The sequence below is a fragment of the Lampetra planeri genome, chromosome 6 (genome assembly GCF_965212315.1).
Source record: "Lampetra planeri chromosome 6, kcLamPlan1.2.h2, whole genome shotgun sequence".
NCBI classification, from domain to species: Eukaryota; Metazoa; Chordata; class Hyperoartia; order Petromyzontiformes; family Petromyzontidae; genus Lampetra; species Lampetra planeri.
Window position 1 is genome coordinate 6,201,792 of NC_136112.1, and position 23,063 is coordinate 6,224,854.

The 23,063-nt window shown below is 41.0% G+C and overlaps 1 protein-coding gene across 1 annotated transcript in view; it reads left to right on the plus strand.

The window, feature by feature from the left end:
• The window catches only part of LOC144719448 (transmembrane protein 132E-like), a 150,550-nt gene extending 131,690 nt beyond the window's left edge, over positions 1-18,860 (plus strand). Inside the window, exon 9 of the mRNA XM_078595363.1 lies at positions 16,955-18,860. Coding sequence (XP_078451489.1) covers positions 16,955-18,037 — 1,083 coding nt within the window. The 3' untranslated portion in view covers positions 18,038-18,860. The remainder of the gene's footprint in view (positions 1-16,954) is intronic.
• Positions 18,861-23,063: the final 4,203 nt, after the last annotated feature.

The window sequence follows — 23,063 nt, forward strand, 5'->3', positions numbered from 1 at the left end:
TTGAAAAGTTTGAATTATACTATATATTGTGTAACACTAATATAGTGCTTCACTTTATTTTTTCGTGTTGTTTTCAACCAACGTAAACTGTATACCATACCATATACATGACCGCCCCATGAAACCTTAGGTCAGGGGGCATATGGAATGCTTCACACTGGCCTCAGGCCATCCTAATTAAGGGATTTACCCAAGCACCATCTGCTCCATTATTGGCGATGCTCTTCAATAACACAGTATATGTGGGTGAGGTACAGGGCCTGAAATAATTTGCAATAGAGATGCACTTTACCATTTTACTTTAATATGTTTTATTTGCTAACATGATTTGGCAAAATAGACCAAACACGCAAAAAAAAGTGGACAGTACATAAGCAATATGTATTGTTTTAGCAAAAATATCGGTATCACTACATTGCAAGAGCTTAGTAAACCATGTACAGTTTTTCTTAGCCTTCAGTCCCATGTTGAAGAAAAACTCTTGATAATAATGCCAAGGATCATCTTTTATATCTTTGATACAAACTGTAATTTATTTGATTGTTTTACTTCAAATTATGTGTATTGTATAAGATCACTGAATGATGCCGTAGTATAGATCCCAAGGTCTCCGGCTCGATGGCTATCACCTGGCATGGAAGTTGAAATAATGAGTAAGTTTTAGTATCTCTCTTTCATATGGCCAATGAAGATCAACTGTTAGAGATTTAGTTACAAGTGATTTAGCCATTCAATTACTTTGTTTGACAGTTGGTAAATTTCAGATACACCCACCACCTTCAAATGTATATTTGAGGAAGTCGCACACAGAAAAGCAAAAACATTCCCACCTGTGTTATCGGCTGTCTGCATTTTCCGTGGTTTGTGCGGATCCAGTTTAGCAATAGCCATTGTCTCCATACAAGATGGCAGCCGGGCAGTGTGGTGGTGGGCCTTGCCGATCAGGAGTTTATTGGACACGTTGCTTGCAGCCTATGCATTGGTGCATGCCATTTCGATGATGGAATTCACATCCCGCAGAGTCTGTGCGTGTTTCCTAAATATATTTCTGGATCTTGGCTGTCGGAAGCGGGATGTCATTCAGATCGTCATTGATTGGCAGGTTTGGTTCGGCATCTAATCGGCGCAGTTCACGGAATGCTACACATCTGGTGGTGCAACAGTTGAAAATACAGGAAGCCAAGGAAATGGTGTGGATTTTAAAGTTTCCGTAATTGTTCGTATCACGATGTTCGGTTCGGTATTAATGAGTCGACAGTGGGTGCTTTTTTGCCATCGCTGGTGTGCAGTCATTAGCAGTTCAGTTCGTCCAGGCAATGGCCACAGTCAATGGCGGAGCCAGGATTTTCAGGTAGGGGGGGCAAACCCTCCAGCAATGAAAAATGATAGGAGTTGTTAGTAAATAAGGACTTGTCCCTTGCTTTTTATTCGACACGCGTGCGGCGATAGTGCAGCCATCGATCGAGGGTCGAATTCGAACCGTGTTGTGTGATCGGCATCATGCTCACTGAAGGTGTGATGTCTTCAGGGAAGTCGTGTCCTGTATACACAACTGTGCACAATTCTGTGAGTCACTTATAACTGTTTTGCCGTTACTTATTGCCAATTATGGACTCGGACTATTGTCCTGTCATCTCATAAATTCCTTGGTACGTAATAATATGCTACACAGTGGCAGTGGGGGTCGCAAAATGCCGATTTATTACTAATAAACACCAATGATCCGATCGAAATCCCTAATTTCGATTGGATCATTGGGGAGGCACGTGCCACCCCCCCCCCCCCACACGGCATCCAAAGCACTGAGACAACCATAACAACGAAATTTTGAGTAATATTCACCCTTGTCTTGATTATGCCAGTAACCTCTTTCAGATGCTCATTGAAAGTCAGTGTATGGTCAAGCGTCACGTCGAGGTCGATTGGCCTCGGGACATGTCGCGCCTTTTTGTCACGACAAAGTCACGTCGAGTGTGGCTGTCGAGACGAAGTGCCGAGGCAATCGATTTGTTTGGTCTCCATCGTCACTTTGACAGTACTCCTCCGCAATGTTGGGGTCAGAGTTGAGAGTGGCCTCCACCTCACCGAGGCCCGAGGCCTTGTGTAGCCACGGCCACGTGGTCCACGTGCACGAACTTGCGGGACATTGTCCATGGTGTTATCGCTCTATTGCCCGTTGAATAGTGTCGGAGTTAGCACAGATTCCTGGGCAAGCCCATTATACAGGGCGCAGGTATACTGACATGTTCACTCAACAGTACTAATGGGTAAACGGCAGCATGGTGCGTGTGGTGGGCTAAAGTGTGGGTACTCCCTCCTCTTCCACGATGCCTGGCTAGTGTGGAAGAATAGGCTAAATACCCTCTGGAGGGGGCTATTTAGAGCTCCTTCTAGTCGAGCAGCAGTGGAGTGCCACGGTGGCGAGATGTTAACTACCTTGCCTAGTATGCAGGAGGTCCTGGGTTCGATCCCAACCCCTGACACCTGTATATTTGGAGTTTGCATGTCTCTCTCCCCATGGTCGCGTGGATTTGTCTCCGGGTCCCTCCCTCTCATCCTGACCTAGTCCCCTTTACATGTTCTCAGTTCCAGCAAGTCTCACTCAACCTTTCCCTGCTGTTGTCCCCATTGCATGGAATTCCCTTGCCATTGCCCTCTTTAGGAGCAAAAGAGTGATGAGATGTTAACTACCTCGCCTGGTATACAGGAGGTCGTGGGTTCGATCCTGACCCTGACGCCTGCTGCTGTATATTCAGAGTTTGCATGTTCTCCCGGTGGTCGCGTGGATTTATTTTCCCAGTCCTTCGGCTTTTCCCTCCACATTTAGAAACATGCATTTGTGGCTAGGTCGCTTCTGAAAAATAACTATATAGCTTCGTGGGTCCGACCTGGTGTAAAAAAACAACTACTGAGCTGCAGCCTTAACTAATCAACATCACAAAAGCACAAATAATAATTAAACACTTGTTTAATGTTGTTTGCTTAAAAGGGCACCATGACAAGAATACATTGTGACAGGTTTTTACCACTGCATATCCTGTTGCACTAAATTACATGAGTGGTCTGTGGAACAAGTGTTTTCATGTATAATATATTTACGTAAATATGAGGGACGAACAAAAAGTACGTAAAAAAATATCCTTGTTCACATAACGTTGACAGGAGACACATGTTTCCCACATGGCAACCACCTCCACTCGTGGAGGTAAACCTCATTATCATCACATCATCTCGGGAAACCATTGTGCACACACCTCATGGTATTCCAACTCGGTCATCTCCTCCAGAGCATAGTTGCCAATTACAAATGTATCACCATGTTCCTCCCGCAACACTTGCTGGTATGCCTGCATCGTTTCCTCCACTGTATGTGCATTTTCGGGTGGGGGGGCGGTTCTACTCTTCTTGTTCTGCCACTGCTAAGGCTTATCGGCATCGTCTGATTTGCGGCCCTTGAATTGCTTGGCCGGCTTCCCAACATTGCTTTCACATGGGCAGATGTTCCGGCGGACAATGCAATCTGCCATCAATCTCACAGGTTCAACACCTTAGTTCACTCTAAACTATCGCAGCTTTCTACTTGAACTGCACGTCCACTTTTGCCATCTTGATCACACGTTGGTTTCAGGAATATTGTTTTGTTTTACGATGCGATACAATACGATTCAATATCAAATTTTGCGTTAAGATAATTATTGTGATATCAGTTTCCTGTAACTTAGCAATTGTGCGACGTGCTGCATTGTATTATTTGTGCTGTTATTACACTACAGTTCAGTCAACGTATGATCTGTAAGGCTTAGAACGCGTTCGCTGTCATTCACACAGAATAAAATCATTAATTAAATGAACTATGCAAATGTTGACATCGTAATTGCTTAGAAAAATACTTTGCAAAGCAGTAATTCAATTAAAAAAATCACTATATATTTACAACTTAAATTATTTAGCTTGTCTTTCACTTGATATTTTATTCGGATATTTAAAAAAAAAGGCCAACAATAATCACGATATAATAATGTTTTGAAAAACATTATTATATTCAGGATATACCGGAGTTATGCCATATTGTAGCAACCCTTGTTTAGAACCCCCAATTTTCGCCTAACTATAAGACACACTACTCCCCCCCCCCCCCCGTAGCAAAAGTTGTAGGTGCATCAGCTGTGTGTGTGTGTGACCGGATTTGTAAAACATTCTTGATTTCATGATCAACGTTTTTGGGTTTAGATTGCGTTATTTAGAAATGTGTCGTAACCCTCCACCACCCGACACGGCCAATCAGTAAAAAAGTGTCACGTTAACAAAAGACAAATAGTTCACTGCTTTAGCCCACCGGTGTGTTGAAGCGTGAAACCACAACATTTACACAAATTTTTTTGTAAAACATTCTTGACACCAGGCACCAGTTTGGGGGTACGGTATATCTTACTTTTCGGAGTGTCTGATAATCCCGCAATAATGATACCACGGAACAACTCCATGTGACCATGAGTGATGCTACGTACATGTTATTCAGCATGATGGGCTCTGGAAAAGCCTTTTGGTATACAGTGGAACCCCTCTTAACGACGGTAATTGGTTCCAAAAACCGGTCGTTAAGTGATTTGGTCGTTAAGCGAGTATAGGAAATACATGTTAAAGCCTAAATTTGTTCCAATAGCATCGAATGTTACACTTTTTTACCCCCAAAAAGTACTTTATAATATTCAAACTATGGATATTAATACATGAAGATACTAACAACATTATAAACACATAATATTAAAAGAAATATGGTTAATCAATGCATTCATTCATATTTACTGTACTTACAACAGCCCGTCGTTAACAGGGGAATGGTCGGTAAGCGAAAACATTTGGCTCTATGGAGGCACTACACTACACTATACACTACACTATACACTACACTATACACTACACTTCTATACACTACACATTGGGCTCTATGGAGGCCCATCGTTAAGCGATTAGTCGTTAACAGGGGTGATTGTTAAGAGGGGTTCGACTGTATATACTCTGGAAGAAATGCACAGCTTTACATTTCTTGTGACACACAGGGTCGTCTTCTCTAAAAATGGTCAAGCCTAGTTTTAATAATGATATTAATTGCTACACGACATTCACTGCCCTAATTAGATATGCTTACACATTCGACTTCTACATACAATCGTGATGTTATCAACAAACATCTATAGTTTTAATAAATAATCTATAAATTGTCAGAATTCAATAAAGGGAAATGCAACTTATTTTTTCGGGAAACAAAAACAACCTCGATTTAAAGCTTTCGTGACTGCAGGGATTCATCTTCTTGGTTCTTTCGGTAAAGTCACGTAGAAGGGAAGTAATACAATAATAAAAATAAAACATAATAAAATAAAATAATTTATTTTATTTTATTATGTTTTATTTTTATTATTTTATTACTTCCCTTCTACGTGACTTTACCGAAAGAACCAAGAAGAAAAAACAACCTCGATTAATCGTATTGCTATTTGTTATGGAGAGTGCATATAATGAAACTCGTGTGGACCCAAATTGAATGCATTACTCATTACATCATTCAAGATGTATAGTGGAAGCTTCTATTTAAACATTACAAGGATCTGAAGCCCTTGTGAATACCTTCAGAGGTAATAGCGTTCTTGTCAAGGGTACCATGTTCCTGTCCAGCAGCCCACAAGACTACGACATAAATTTCACTGGCAATGCCATTGATTGTGGTATGTATGTATATATAATTCTACATGCATTCCTATGCTGGTTAAAATACAAAAGATATGATTAATGTTTTCAAATAAGTGTGAGTTGAATGTGTGGGACCGATTTCTCAGAATACATCACTTTCCTGGTGTTGAGAATTTGTATTGCAGCCATACCTCTGTGGCAGTGTTGTAGCTCCAGTGTCATGCAATATTAGGCACACTGAGAGCCATTCACACACACTGAGAGACATTCAAACCCAATTGTCCATTAATCACATTTAACATTTAAGAAGTTTAGCAGCACACTTTAAACATCGACGAATATGCATGATTGCAAGTTTTGATCACCATTGCGCAATTATAAAACCAATTACTATGTATTAAGTATTGCCATAATTTGCAAATGATAAAATAACGTGCTTTATAGATTGATTTGTAATATAAGAGTTAACATTACATGAGAATGCTACTTGTCTCAACAAAACACAGACGATGACTGTAACGACAATATTAAGAGCATTTGTGCTGTATATATTCATGAACCAAATATTTCTTTGCAATCGCACCCTCTTTATCCTTGCAAAGGAAACACAAACTCCTCGCCTGTGGTGTTTGCTTTAGCCAGTCTCCTCACGATGACCAATATCATCTCCAGCGTCAAGAATGACACATCACTGCCTGGATGCCGTCTCGTCATCAGGATTGCCTAGAGGGCATGAGGGGCAATTCTCCCCAGACCACACAACAATAGAGGACCCCACAGTGTTTTACTCGCGAATGAATAAGGGGGGGGGGGCACACGGCATTCTGCCTCCAGGTCTGGGCCTCTGGGAACTTCTGAGAGGCCCTGCTTGCAATTAATTGGTTTGAACTTTCTCCAGTTCAGTATTTGCCAAAACCTCAAGTCTCCCATCAGCGAAAAGTGACCCAAGTTATGTGCATCTCAAATTCAAAGTAAATATGTCTGGCCAGACTCAATTGTTTTATTTTGTCTGTAAAGTCTTCATTCACACCTTAATATTTTGCTTATTCTGCTCCCTCTCCACCTTCTGGCATTTTTTTATCACTTCATCACCTCTGACGATAAAAAAATCCCTCTTCTTCATATAATCTCAATATCTCCATAAGTATCGTGGTGACAGAGTATTGCTAATATCAGTTCAACGTTATATTTTCATGGCAAAAATGGTAGGTGAAAATTATTAGTTTTTCCACATATATTTAAAGGGAATGGCAAAAGGTATGTTTTCCAATGAGAAGCTTAATTATTAATTAAGGTAAATATATACCCCAATGCTCTTTCAAATAAAGATTCCTCTTTTCATGCCCCAACATAAAAAAAATGCATATGTTTTAGTCCCATATCCTAGGGGCTTTCCAAACCAATATTGTCAAGCAGCATTAATTTAAACAAGCAAACTCTGGAGTGGTTTCAACCTTTTTGATAAGAAAAAGCACGCTTGTTAAATACTGTTGGATTGACAGATGTTATAAGCAAAGCACACCATCTACAAGATGGGTTCCTAGTCAATGCAAAATATATATATATAAATGTACATTTTGCATTGTAGCATATTATAGGTAATAAAATAAATAGCTCCATTTGTGCTCTCCACATGAACAAAATGTCTTCGTCTTGTGAATCAATTGTTTTTCAGGCCCAATATCCAAAAGAAAAACTCTGGACCGCTTTAACTATTTCTGTCCTGGTCTCATAAGTAGGATGAAAGCAGTGGCAAAATGGTTAGCACGCTGCACTATAAACCCATTCACCTCATTTTGATTCCAACCTTAGGATAAACATGCAAGCCGCATGCCCGACATTGCATGGAGAGGCCTTCCTTCAGCAGTGGATTCACAAAGGGCTTTAATTTTCATCATTATTTTTATTTTATCTTTTTTATGACATGCTCTTTAGTTCCATAAATTATGTACTGCAAATGCTAACAACTTAGAAACAACAGGTCATGTGTTTGGAAGCAACATACCAAGTTAACCAATCTTATTACTTATTCAGCTAGTGTGACCAATTGTGTAGAGATTGTGACATTTGGAAGAAGGATCGTCATTAATGGAGTAGAGGCCTCCTTGCCACAAGGGCCTCTTTGAATACCTGATTGGATTTTAGCATATTGCATGAGCATTTTCTCCTGTGAAAACTATAGACGTATTATATGTTGGTGCACTTTAGACAGATAACAGCCTACTTCAAAAGGGGGTCAGGGGAGGGGCCTAAGGGGGGAGGGGCCTAAGGGAGGGGGGGGGGCGATAGTTAAGGGGGCTGTCTGCCTGGCTACCTAAAGTCAAGTTATCTTTTATACATACAGGTAGGAACAATAGGTTCCACACTGCCCACCAGGGATTATTTGTCTGTCTGTCGTGCACAAATGCGCTGTCCAACCAAGTTCCTACCTGCCCACTCCGAAGGAACGTGTTAGCATATTGCATGAGCATTTTCTCCTGTGAAAACTATAGACGTATTATATGTTGGTGCACTTTAGACAGATAACAGCCTACTTCATCAATTTGACTCAGGTTAGACATTTGATACTGTGATACACAATTAAATGTGAATTCATGAACAAAAACATGCGTAACCATATCTTAATTATAATTAAATAATGCATATACATATTTGAGGATTTTTTTCCGTGCTTTTGTTATTTGGTTGGCATAATCGAAAAGAGACCAGATGGCTCATTCATTGGGACAATGTCTACAGAAAAGCCAACCACACAGATGCCTATCTAAAACCTGACTCCCACCACCATCCAGCCCAGAAGAATTCCCTCATCAAAACTCTATACCATAGGACCCGTTGCATCTCCGACCAGCACCACCTAGCCAGTGAACTGGAGCATGTATACCAAGCCTTCAAGATGAATGGATATTCGGACCACACAATCCGCAAAGCTGTCACCCCAACCTTGGGGAGAGAACAATGTGAGGACCCAATAAAAACCATCACCTTGCCATACATAGCAGGGGTTACCAAAATGATTTCGAGTCAACACAGTACATAAAATTATTAATCTGATCCCATATGTGAAAGATGTGATCCCTGACATGCAATACCCCGGTGTCTACAAACTAAGCTGTGTCTGCGGCAGTAGTTACATTGGGGAAACTAAACGACATGTCACGGACCGTGTTCGTGAGCACAAGGCAGATCTAAAACATGGTAGGACCAATACCTCGGCCGTGGCTGATCATTGTTTTAACGCTGTGGGCTCACATGAAATTGCAAACCCACTGGCTATCATCAAAGATTCGTTCATGAAGCCATCCAGATATATAAACACAGACACAACTTCAACCGAAAATATGTGTACAAATTAAGCAATCATTGGAAGGACGTGATTAACCAGGTAAAGTCTTAACCTGCTGTGATGTTTACATCCTTCCTGCCGATGTTAGCTGACTCTCTGAGTTGTATTACTAGGTTGGATGTCTTTGTATTGACAGGCTGGATGTCCTACTCGCTCTGTCACCGATGCATCATTGACATGCTAATCTCTATTTATATTCTTTGGGTCTTTTGGTAAAGCCACGTACGTAGAAAAAATAACAAAAATCTAAATCACTACGTTTCCATCGCAACACAAGCAATCGTCTTCAGGTGAGAAAAAAAATCTAATCTCTCACAATACAATGGCGACTTCCACAGCCTCAGGGAGACCATCTCTAGCTCCGCCCTCTTACCCTGAGGGGACTCCCATCTCAAGCCTATAACACATTCCTGCGGAGGGAGCTGGTAGGAACGTTGGGTTGCTCGGTCAATGGCCAGGGTCAACGGTGGCATGGTGTATTCCGCAAATATGCCCGACTGTGAGGGCGGGCACAAGCTGGCGTGAGTAGGTTAAACGTTGAGTTTTATAAGGGCACCACGGGGTGACCAGCCCCTCCCCACCCAGCCCCACCCCTCCCACCCCTCACCCAGCCCCACCCTCCCCACCCAGCCCCTCCCCACCCTCCCCTCCCCACCCAGCCCCACCCTCCCCACCCAGCCCTTCCCCATCCCCTCCCTCCCCACCCAGCCCCTCCCTGCACGACGGACAGACGGACACAATAATCCCCTGTGGGCTGGTGTAACCAGGAGGTTCCTACCAGTATAATACCTTGTTTCAGTAGCTTTCTCTCTCTCACCTGAAGACGATTGCCTGTATTGCGATCGAAACGTCGTGATCTATTGTTTTTCTATCTATGTGACTTTACCGAAAGACCAAAAGAATATATCCAAATTGTCAAACGTAGCAAATGCTAGAGGTTCCTTTGGGGGATATTTGCTGCCTGAATCCAATGCAAAAAAAGAAAATGTTATTAGCCTTTCATGTGATCATTTATGCTTATGCATTTAAGCTCAGGACGCGTGACATTAATATGCAATGATTGGCTTCATCATTCATAAAACATGAGCCTTGCACAGGAAGCACTATTTAAATGTATTTGGAATACAATCCTAATCCTAAAACCCAGTTAGGCAATTACTCTGCCTGTTGTTTAAGAGCCCAAGCAATTTAAACATTGTGACCAAAATTAAATCTACCACTACACCAGTTTCCAAGCCCAATAAACAAGATAGGAAACCAGATTGAATAGTATTCTGTGCATCCATTGCAAATGTGGTTCATATGAAATGGGTTTAATTCACCATTACGTTATCTTTTTTTTAACTGTGCATTTTACACAAATTAGCAAAAAGGCAATTTGATGCCCTTGTTTGTCTTTGGGTGTTATGAGTATAACTTGCAAGGAGTTCAATTTTGTGTTCATTTTGTTGAAGCTTGCCCAAAAGTTAATCATTAAAATGTACACGCATGATCAACAGGTTGCATTCAATCGTTAAGAAAAAGGTTCAATGGCTTATTAAATGCTTTCAACGAAGCTATTACAGTGTCTTCCTTATGAGTACATGCAATGTTACGGTCATGGCGTAAAATGAAGATACAAAACTGGAAGCTGTAGATCACACTGACCAAATGATTGACTGCATAATAGAAAGCACCAATGCAGAAGCAATACAAATAGTGATAAAAAAATATTTAACACTCAAATAATGACGGGCATCATATGTAAATGTATCGTCGAAGGCTTGGGAAGGACCTGTCAAACTGATATTTATCTAAACGTATTATCCTCTGGATTTAACTTAGATTGTCCCGCATTAATGTCTCCCATTGGAATGCAACCTTACCTGGCTGTTATAAAATGAACTGCATATCATAAAAACAAAATATGCAAGTGAAAATGTGCCATATAATATAACTGATATCTTTCTGGCCTTCTATTCTTATATATAAAACAGTTGTATTTTTTTAGACATACGTTTATAGGATGGAAATAATAATTGCATAATAATGCATATGTGGAATAAAATTGGACGGAGGTTCTTGAATACTAATTTGCTAGCTGTGTATATTAACACTTTTTAAATGTATGCATGTACAATACTCTTTTAAGCATACACTTCCCATATTTCCCTCCAAGTTCAAATTACAATTTAATGAAACAATCAATTTTTTACAGTTTTTCAGAGTTTACCACGGGGAAAATGTACTAAATCGGAGGAATAAAATGGGAACTGCAAAAAAATTCCCCAGTGAGCTGTCGTGTCTAAATAATACCTAGATGAAATAATTCCCAAGAAGTGCTTGTAAAAACCTCAAAAATGGGGAATTTGGGACCCAAGATTGGAATTGGAAGAGAGTAATAACTTTCGCTGGGCAACACTCAACCATTAGTAGAGTGGTTGTGTGGTAGACATGATATACGATAAACAATTTCACTCCCAAAATCTTGGAGGTTGAAGGTCTTTTGTGGAATGAAGGCTCGGAGTAAAAGCAATACAATTTGTCGACTGCTCACAAACACAACATGAGTAAAACTGCTGAGTCAAAAGCGGCACTTTTCAGGGGGAAAAAACGAAATGCATTGATGCGTGTGAGGTTGGAGTATACAATTGCGTGTCAAGTAGAGTGTTTTAACCTTTCTGACATCGTTACTATTTGCCATTTAATAAGAATTATATTACAATTGCTGAAGACACTTTTTGTTGTTGTTGTTGTTGTTATTATTGTAAATAACTCGTATACAATTATTTATGATCCTTAACGATTGTGGAAGCCTGCTTACAATTCCACGAAGAATTACCATTTCAAATGTTTGGCGTTAAGAATAGCATTCTTGCATCTGACAGTTTGGACGTAAGGTTTTTCTTGAATTAAGCAGCTTATGTGTCTAACCTCAAGCTATTTATTTAATTAGGATTATAACATTGTCAGTAGCAATTATTGTTTCTGAAGGGATAGTTGCAATAGACGTTACTGCATTTAGAAATGCATTGTTAAATGTATTGGCCGTGGCATTACTACAAATTGAATAACAGCTGTCACAAATATATATTTAAAATCTGAGTTACTTTCTCATTGAAACATAAATCTAAATTAATATTTTAAAAAATGGGCCGATTAAAATGCTTAATACGTGGTTACCAATTGGTGAAGGCTCATGTATTCTATGCTCCCTTCCAAATAGTGGAACTGCTGTATTATAACACGTATTCTCCGATGCCTATTGAAGGGTCCCTTTACGTATCAGGTTTGACATCAGTGGCCCTTTTGTGGATATTATTCCACGGAAAAAAACGGCACTAATAATTTCTTCTTTTCAAATAACACTGAAACTTATTGAGTGCTATTGAATTGGAAAATGGAGAAATTGCTTGCTAGTCCCCTGCAGAAGGTTTGCACGAAAAAATGTTATCAGAGGCATATTTATGGTTTTGGGAATAACCTCTCAACCACCAAGTCAATGCTAGCCCGAATAAAAAAAACACCTAGTGCCTTTAAACAAAAAAATATATACCTTTAGAAAGTTGCTATGTTCTGTATTGAAGGCCGCTTTCACTTATTAAAATAGATCTCTTTTAGGAAAAATTAACGTTTTCAAAATAATTCATTACCAGACAACAGTGTATTTGATGATGCTGCGTTGGCAGTGATGCACGAGTGCAATTGAACAGAAAAATAAACTCAACACATTCATCAATAACACTGCCTTAAAAAGTTAACATGTATAATAATCGGAAACGTTTTGAGCAATGCCCCTTGCCCACAGCACATAAATGAATTGTCAAAAAGATGTTAGCATTAGGAAGTTATCATAAAATAAACCCATGTAATGTCAGCAAATGATTACGAACATCAGCTGTTGAATAATTCACACTTGTATTTTACCTAATGTCTATTGAACCAATCATTCCCTATCGCTATTTAAAAAAAAACAGCTCTCTTCAAGGAATTCTCTATTTAAATTGTTCTGTTTCTATTTGCCCCGACGAGGTTGCCAAAAAATAGAGAGAGAGAGGAGTCTGCTCACTCTATCCGTTTTCAACCCTCTAAGCTTAATAACAATATTCCACTTTTAAATTCCCATTAGCGCTATATGTCACTTTTAAATCTTTATTTAACGTGAATAATTAAGTCGTTATACTGTACTTCACTCATCTTGACAGTGTGTTTGCTTGGCACTTCTCATTTATCTCACTCTAAAGCATTGCATGATAAATATAATTACACACACTCTCTCTCTCTCTCTGGAGATGATTTAAGTCACTAGCGTTTGCCACGTACATATTTGAGCTGTTGTCACTGTCAATTGTGAGAAAATAAGGTATTGTGTGTCGTTTCAAAGCAAGTATGAATAGAATTATACTTGGAATAAAAAAGCCAATAGTATAAAAGCGAAATGTGAATGTGTGTCTGTTCAAAATGTTTAGCATACTTCCCAACATTTTGCAAACTTGAAATTTGGCATGTGGGTAGTTTCCAGACTGTACACAATGCAAAAAGTATAAAAATAGACTTTTGTATTTTGGGGGGGGGGCGCAATAATGGATATATTTTGCAGAGCAAGTGAACGGTGACGTCACATCTGTGATGTCACCCGCATGCGGTAGCGTCACAGTGTGTCTGCTGACGTCACGCATCCCCCCCCCAACCCTCCGTGTCGGCCGTGAATTAATCCAAGACAAAAATCCAAGTCTCGAGCGAAGCCGGGTAGTAAAGCTAGTTGGTATATATATAATAGTGTTTCATTCAAATATGATTGAATTTGTTTAAGACTGGAATTTGATATCATTTTGTATTTTTAAGATTATGGTTTATATAATGCAGGGGTCACCATGTAATTCTTTTTTTTATGCTCAGATATTTATAAGACTCAAGCTCCCGAGATTTAAGGCGAGATAAAGAACTCCCGAATCATAAGTCCTTACGGACCAGACAGTAGAGTGCTATGAGGACGCGCGTGTTTTACGATACAGCTCACTAGGGGTGTGTGGCTCAGCGGCAGTCGGCACGCTTGGCTGCCTTTATTCATTTCCTCCTGCTTGGAGCAGTGGGGTTTTTTTTCAGGTTCAGTCAACTTAGGGGGAGGCACTCACACAATACAATGGCTGCAATCAACGCAGGGTTACTTGGATAGAAATGTGGTGTGTCAAGATATAATGCAACCACCCCTGAAGAAGAAGAAAAACATCCTGCTAAAAATATGCATGAGTTCTCGGTCGAGGATATGGCCTCATTTGTGTATCCTTGTTTACACACGAGCAACTGAGTGCTGAGTCAGAAACAATTTGGTGAGATGACATTCTCTAAGAGAAACAAACTGTAATTTGAGATGTAAGAGGCATAGTCAGATAGAATAACTTTAGTTTCTGTGTTGATATGAGCTATTTAATCATTTGTAGGTTTACATACTTCCATACTCGTGAAATGCCGTTTAAACTGTTACGGCTGTTATAATGGTGTATTAAAAGCATATGGCTCCGTACACTCACACGTATTGCCGTATATATTTTTTTTATCTGTCACATTTCATAATAAAGCTAGCAGATGATTTAATGTCAGATGGTGTTATATATTTATATTATATTGGGAAAAGACAACTGGAAAACAGATTAGATTATGTATACATTTGGCAGTTATTGAGTGCAGACCGAAATCCAAATTATGAAATAAGGAGGCAGATGGGAGCAGGTTGGAAAACTAAACTTAATAATGAATTAATAATGAAAAACAACATACGAATGTGACAAAAAGAAGATGGTTCATAACCAGTGATATATATATCCTGTCATCGCATATGATCATAAATGTGGATGAAGAAAATGAAATAGAAGGTGACAAGTATCAAATGAAACGTGGACAGGTGCCTGCTTGGAAACGACACTAAGAGACAGACATCGGAATTCCCACGAGCTAATGACAGCATACCGGATGAAGAAGAGTGCGTGGGCTCAGACAGGACATGTCACTGAAAGGACCGATCGCCATTGGTTGAGACTTATGACGGAGTGGCAGCCAAAGGGAGAAAATCATATTCTTGGTTCTTTTGGTAAAGTCACGTAGAAGGGAAATATTATTATTATTCCCTTCTACGTGACTTTACCGAAAGAACCAAGAAGATGAATCCCTGCAGTCACGAAAGCTTTAAATCGAGAGGGAACATCAGTTTAACACGTAGTAGGCTTTCGCGACCAATATTATTCATAATAAAGGTTGTTGGGTTAGATCGCGTTATTTATAAATGTGTCGTAACCCTCCACCACCCGACACGGCCAAACAGCAAAAAAGTGTCACGTTTACAAAGGACAAATAGTTCACTACTTTAGCCCACCGGTGTGTTGAAGAGTGAATCAACATCTTTTTTCGATTTAAAGCTTTCGTGACTGCATGGATTCATATTCTTGGTTCTTTCGGTAAAGTCACGTAGAAGGGACGGCTGCTTGCGTTGTGGCTTCTACGTGACTTTACCGAAAGAACCAAGAATATGAATCAACATTTAAATTTGAGTACAACGTTTCGCTGGAAATTACATCCAGCTTCATCGGGCGATTTGCCAGAATGGTGAGGCTCTCCTCTTGCTCCCGGTCTTAAATAGAGCAGCAACAGCAGGGTGACGTCATCATTTAATTCATTAAGGTGCAGTGATTTGAGGCGGGGGGGGGGTATTGTAATTATATAATAGATTGGTAATCATTCAATTGTTATTCATTGGTATTTGTTTCCCTTATAAGGAATTGTAATTGTATGCCTGAAAGACATGTACTTGACTCTATGTATGTATGTTGAACTTCTTTTGTACCGTACGTAGCCAGCCGTGCTAATTGGAGGTGTGTGACAAGGGCAACACATTCAACATAAACAGCAATTGTAAAGAAATGAGTCCTGTTGAGGTGCAATGATGAAACCAGAAGGTGGATGGATAAGAGATGGCAGCACCTTGAGGAGGCCTTGAACCAGCAGTGGAGAAATCGTGGCTGCTGATTGTATTAATATGTAATTATATAATGAATATGCAGCGGTAAAATAAGTAGAATATTTGGTCAACGAATATTGTTTTTAGTATCCCATTTGTAGAATAGTTTGCTGATAAACTTAGAGTCATCTAACACATGCAAATCTGTCTGGCCCTTGAGTAATCCTAATGAGAAAGCACTAGCAGTGATTTAAAGCATTAAAACAAAACCTTGTGTAATCACGTTCCCATGGATTAAATGTCATACAAACTGAACAAACTTCACACACACGGGATGGAATTGTATTTGTATCACAAGTTGCAGTGGCATGTTTACTTCACCAGCACCGCTTACATTTAATGAGCAACACTCCAGAATATAAAAGGAGAACTAATCGATTAAATAAAGCTGCGGTCTGCAAACACTGGCTGACAATCATGATCAACAGACCAGCTAAAGTTCTTAAAACTAATTTGAGGATTGTCACTGTGCGGCAGGTCTTCAGGGTTGTTGTAATTTTACGTATTACTTTGTGTTATGATTTAGTCTTTGGTTCCTATTCTTCTCAGCTCACTATGTAATACTACAAGTAAAAAAACATTTTTTTGTAATGAATGGTTAGTACATCATACCTGTCTTCCTGTCATACCAATTGTCTCTTATGTATCATACGATGCATGATATTTGATGAGATACGACACATACTTTGGCAAACATGTTCTGTTGATTTACCAGTTGCTTGCTTACCATTCCCACGAAATAAAATACACATTTCTAGGTTCACCAATAGAACATGTTGTGATAAACCTACACGTAAAAAGTTAAGTTAAAACACTTCAACCAAATCTCTTCGATCGGTATTTCTTACTCAAAAATGATATCGTAAAAAAAATGTTGTACGACGCATTTTTAAATCTCACGTTGTTTATGGATGTCGTCCGCACAGGAAGCAGCCCTGTCACTGTGGGTGGAGTACAGCGATGGAACTATGGCCCCTCTCAACGTCTACCATCCTAACGACTACACCCTCGCCGTCAACTCGCTGGACGTGCAAATCGCTTCAGTTGACCAGGATCAGCAGTCTCCTTGGCCTGTGGTCATCGCAGAGGGTGAAGGAAATGGGCGACTTCTAAAGGTGAAGTTAAACATCCGAAGCGTTTGCCAGAAAAACAAGAGGAAAATGACCCTGATGTTGTCCCAGGCCTTTGTGCGAGTGAGGTTTGGAGGGGACATCCAGGATATAGAGGAGAGCCCTGAAGATGTAAATGAAAACGACAGCGCCATAGACATGCTGCCCAGTGAGCAGGATAATGATTACGAGGTGGAAACTGACACTGATGAAATCACAACCGTAGGGTACACCGACAGAAGCCACCGAGGGCTGCAAATAATAACAACAGACGACCTCGATACAGGGCAAAATGCGGCAGACGAAGAGTTGGAGGCTGTAACTCCTGCGATGAACAAGAACGGGGCTAGACCAAAGCTTTCTTCGACGGTCGGACCCGATTCAGGAGATCAAAGCAACGAGCGTGAGATTCACGTCAATACCGCGCACAAAGGCATGTCAGATTTGCAGATTGGGATGTACACCTTGTTGGGGGTGTTTAGCCTGGCTGTTGTGCTCTTCTTAATCAACTGTGCCAAATTATTTTGCAAGCGCAAGTGTCAAGAGAGACAACCGAGCCAAGAGGAAGAGGTCAATACGTCCCAAGAATGGGTTTCGTTGGGAACTTGCAAGAGGACGACCAAGAAGGAAACGCTATTCTCGCTCGGCTACCGGCAAGCAAGTGTGGTGGACAGTGGTCAAGGATACAGCCAGATTGAGGGCAGCAGCTCACAAGCCAGCGACGTTAACTACCAAAACAGAGAGTACAGATCGTGCAAACACAAAGACGACCAGATGATTCCATACCACGGCGATGTCCCATTAAACTCTCCGACGACCGAACGGAAAAGGGTGACTTTTTCGACATTCACCGTTGCCGAAGCCGACGACAATAGCATCACCTACAATTTTCCTCTATAGATAAAAACATTTTAATGTTTGGTATTTTGAAGGACTTGGATCGGATAAGAGTATGTATTTTAACAAAATATGATTATAAATATTTGGCTGCTTGATAGGCGCAAGAGCTTTTTATAAAAAAAAATACAAAAACGTGAAAACCTTTCACATTGGTACGAGTAAGGATCGAAAATGATTGCTTTGGAAATGTAGATTTTTTTTTTAGGCATGCTGCCATACCGTCAACCAAAAGAAAACGAAGCTGGTGTATTAAGTGAGCAGTGCTGTGCGTGTGGGGGCCACACTGCAATGGACAACGTGACTCGCAGACCTGAACGTATCAACAGCCATACGTATTTCTTCGTGTTGTTTTATTACATCCCTCGTCTATTAAAGCTCGGGGCATTTCACCAGCACAGTAGAAGGAATTGCTTGTAAAATTTGCTGCAGAGACTCTTCTATCACCGCAACGGTGAGTACATAGTCGGTCACGTCATCATCATAACACTGCAGTTTTTTTCAGATGACATTACCATTGCCAGTGTTGATGGTTTGATTATTTATATCGTTGCTATTTATGTAGTCAGTGCTGCTGTAAGAATTTGAAATGCATATGGGTTTTTTTTACATTTATTTGTTATTTGTATGATTCTAATTTGCCATTTGTTTACAAATAGCACTGGTGTGGGTGGTAAAGAGATTAATGGAATGTACTGTGTTTGGTTCAGTTACAGCATCTCCCAGCCGGTCTTACTTTATACTGTATAAATGTAAATAGTGTTTGCTCAAATGCTCCTTAAGGGTTTGTTTTGCAAGTGTTGAATAATAAAGCACAATAATGATCTGTCTGTTTCTCAACGGTCGTGGAATACATCATCAAGTCTTTTTTTATCGATCATATGAAATTAAATTTAATGGCCCATTTACCTTTGGTACAAAAATAACCAAATAAACGTGTGGCCCACTGCTGAAACTGTTCTAATTTCATCAACATTTAATAGAAAATGTTCATATACGCTGCACACTTTAAATGAATAACAGTGCATTTTATCAACATGAAGGTTTCCTTTTAATTTAAGGTGTAACCTTAGCATCGTGTGACACCCAATTATTACTGTTTGCTCGTAGATAATTTCATACATGGATAGCTTCCCCATTCCAGAAGTATAACATTAAATTGCTCATTATCCTGGCAACTACCAATATGAGGTTATCGTCTTTGCATGCATAAGGGCCAGAAATAAATGCCAACAAGAAATGTCCATTAGTCATTGGCAAATGCTATTACTAAAAATTACACAAAGTTGTTATTTAGGGGGGAAATGCTTTTTAGAATATCTGACGTAATATATATTTTTCTGTACACTACACAGTAGTTGTGTGACAACACATAAATAAATAAAACTTAAATACTAACAATGTGAGCTACAATCACTTAACGGTGCATCCTACGGGCTTGAAGGGAGAAACATGGCCATTGATATGAAGTGTTAGGCATTCATTTCACACTGCATAATTTCCGGCTCACTGATAGAGTCGTAGACATGTGACTAATATCCACAACCAGAAGGAGGGGTATACTGGATGTGATGTGCCGGGTGCTAACACATTTTCAAGGCAGAAGAACGGAGCGGACCCGGCCAAAATTAGGCCCTGGTGTTACTGCAATTTAAATTCTGATAATTGCACGTACAATAACATAATTGTATTTCAATAGTCATCAAACATTGATCATGTAAAATGGGGAAATGTTCTCATCCAAGTAAGAGTATACATTTTGACTTAAAACTTTCGTGACTGCAGTAATTTAGATTATTTGGTTCTTTCGGTAAAGTTACATAGTTAGAAGAAAAATAATTATTATTATTTTGATTCACTTTCTTTTTTACTTTAATTATTATTTTTCATATTTTTATATCTACGTGACTTTACCGAAAAAAACAAAGAATAATTAAGAGTATACACCATTGTCTCTGCCATTTATGATTGAGCAGCAGCAGGCAATGCGACACAGAGGGTCAAAGTAGCCCCTGTAGTACAATTTTATAAAGTACAAAGTATTTTAATGCAGTTCCATTCAACTTTTCAACTAATTATTTATTGCTCAACAATCCATTGTACATTTGCAACCTCAATTTGTTCCCATCTGAAGAGTGCCAAAACTAAACGTTTTTAACAATATAAATAATAAAAACTCTTTACTACTGTACTGATTTTGTGTTTTCTAATGGATAGTTTTAAAATCAACTATTCCCTTTTCCATACAACCAAACGAAAGTATGGATCTTGATTCACAGAGACAGTTAAATCCATTTTATATGTATGTGTGTATATATAGAAGTATGCAGTATATTCATTCAATGTATGATAATTGAATGTTAAGTTGTTAACCTATTGTCCTTCCTCTGAATTACCTTGCTTTACAGATCTCATTTTCACGTGATAAAGGATGCTCTAAATACGACTTGCAATTAAAGCTCACATTTACATTGTTGTTGCTGGCTTGTGACTTGGCTTCAATGGTTCATTAACATTAGGAACACACAAAAAAACACTTTGCAGCACTAACGGCAATGCCAGTAAACGTGCATCATTTGTAAATTACGCAACAATGAAAGCAGTCAAAGGGACCATAGCGATGGCAAGCGCTCGCTGTGCAAAATGCGACAAAGGGAATCTTTGAGGTTGCACAGCTAAGCCGAACACGGTGGTCTGCTGACATAATTGAACTGTCTTGAGGTTGCACACTGCATGGGCACGCTTGTATTAAGTGCACCTATCTTTTTTCATGGTAGAGAACATTCAATTCCGTACATGTTCTCGGTGCAGTTTTCAAAGTCTAAGAATTGTGCTTCTTACTTAGAAATTTCCATGTCACATACCATTAGGACGAGAAAACAACTGGGGCATGCCGAGGCTAGATAATTCTAGCTCCTATGAGCTAAAACAAAAGCTGTATTTTTGTGGGTGTTCACAACATACTTACTTCAGTCTGTTTTCTTAGAATTAGATTTTTTTCAGGGGGGAGTAATGTTTTATTAGATTGTATTATGCACGGATTTGCACATGTGTAGTGGTTTGAACTGACTCGCACTCTTAGACTTGGAGGCAGCGCATTTATTTAGTTCCAACACAGGGTGACGTCACCCTTTAAGAAGACAACGACCTAGGGTGGTAACCACCCTGGCTAACTCCACTGGTTACTGAGTAACTATTAACTCCGGACCCAAGACCAACAACATACTGCCCAGGTTCACGTGGTGGAAGACTCGCAGAACGGAGATCGTAGTCGAAGGGTTTCTTCCCCGGGACAGACAACCCCGATCCCTCTCGGGACTCAGCTTATATTCTCTCCAGCGTGGCCGGCTCCATCCTTGGCCACGCCCCCCTTCCAGAACCGTCAGGAAAAACCTGGGTTCGAATCACGTGACCCCCCTAACCCCCTCTTGAGGGCCCCCCTGTCATTCAAAAAGGTCACGTGTCTTCCTGGGTCAACCAGAGTGTCATGGCCTTACCCGACCTTCCCTTTAGGTCGGCACACACACACCGTGCCCTCTAGGGCCGGTACTGCACCCACAGCATGGTGACATCCAGCGATGTCACTACATCACCCCCCCCCCCCCCTTTGTAAAACCCAGCCGCCCCAGCTGTCAACTCCCCCATAAAAACAGAACAAAGCCCCCTAGCGTGCCTCAACAAATAAAAATCAACAACCGGTATGTACAATATATACACTATATACAGTGACGAACGGGGGAAGGGAACAGAGGGACAGAACACAACAATTGGGCAATAACACAATAGAAGAGAGAGAAAGAGAAAAAAAAACGTGGTAACACACAATCTCGGGAACCCCCCCTAGCACCAGCATCACCCACCCTCAACATGTAACAACACCCATGAGCACAATAAAGTCCAGGTTCAGCCAATGACCAATACGACTGACGTGTACGACATCCAACCGACGGTGTAGGAATGTGTGTGTGTGGGGGTCACGAGAACCGGACAGTCTTGGAACGAGTCCTTGTAGCCGGGCCCCCAGGCAAGGTGGGCGTAAGCTCCCTGGGGGTCCCAGGGGGAATTCTAAAATGCCCTGATGAGCAGGAAAGACGGGCGTTCCGCCTCTTGAGCTCCTGAAGATGGAGAAAGGCTGCGGTTTGGGGGTGTTAAACGCTCAGAACCTTGGGACCTAGCAGAGTTGAGGATGGTCGGGTGGATGACGGCAGCGGTCCGGGGAGGCATCGTCGCGGAGCGCGGCAACCCGACGAGACGTGTCCCGGCATGCCGCAGTTGTAGCACATGACGGGACAGCTCCCTGGATGAAGAAAGGTCTCCCGTCATCGGTGTTGTCCATCCCGTCGCACCATGCCATCTCCCCGCCAGCCTCCGCCTTGGACCAAAGCACAGGCTTGGAAGGGCTCCGCATCTTCGGGTGTACCACGCGTCTCAAGCGGCGCGGTGCACACCACCAACCCCGTATGCCGTTTCAAAAGCAGGTGCGCCTGGATGCACCTTGCAACTTTGAGGGAAGATAAATCATCCTCCTCCGTGGCTGGCAGGACGATGTTGAGATCCTTCGTCAGCGTCAGCAACCTTTCGAGGACCAGCGAGTCGACTCAAGCATTGTCCATCTTCGGGAAGGCAGCCTTTGCCAAGGTTGCCTTCCCTTCTCTGCGCAGCGAACTTGTGGCGAACATTGACGGTGGATCGTAAATTGCCGCCATTTGGGCAAAGGCCTGGGGAAGCGTGGCCCTCTCTGTCGACGGAATGGTGCAGAATGCCGCTAAGGAGTCGTCTCAGCGCCTCCACCACCGTCCATCCCGCAAAATCACAGTTCATCTGGAAGCGACACTTGAAAGCCACCCAGCCTCCTCCCGCAGCCATGAACTCCTTTACAAACAGTAGAGATGGGATCTCAATAGGCGAACTTGGTGGGCTTTCAGATTTGGCGGGCTCTCCGTCCCGCTCAACAAACAAAATGGCGGACACATGCGTGAGCTGCACACTGGAGCTTTCCCGCTGGCGGGAAGCAACGATGGAGGACTTG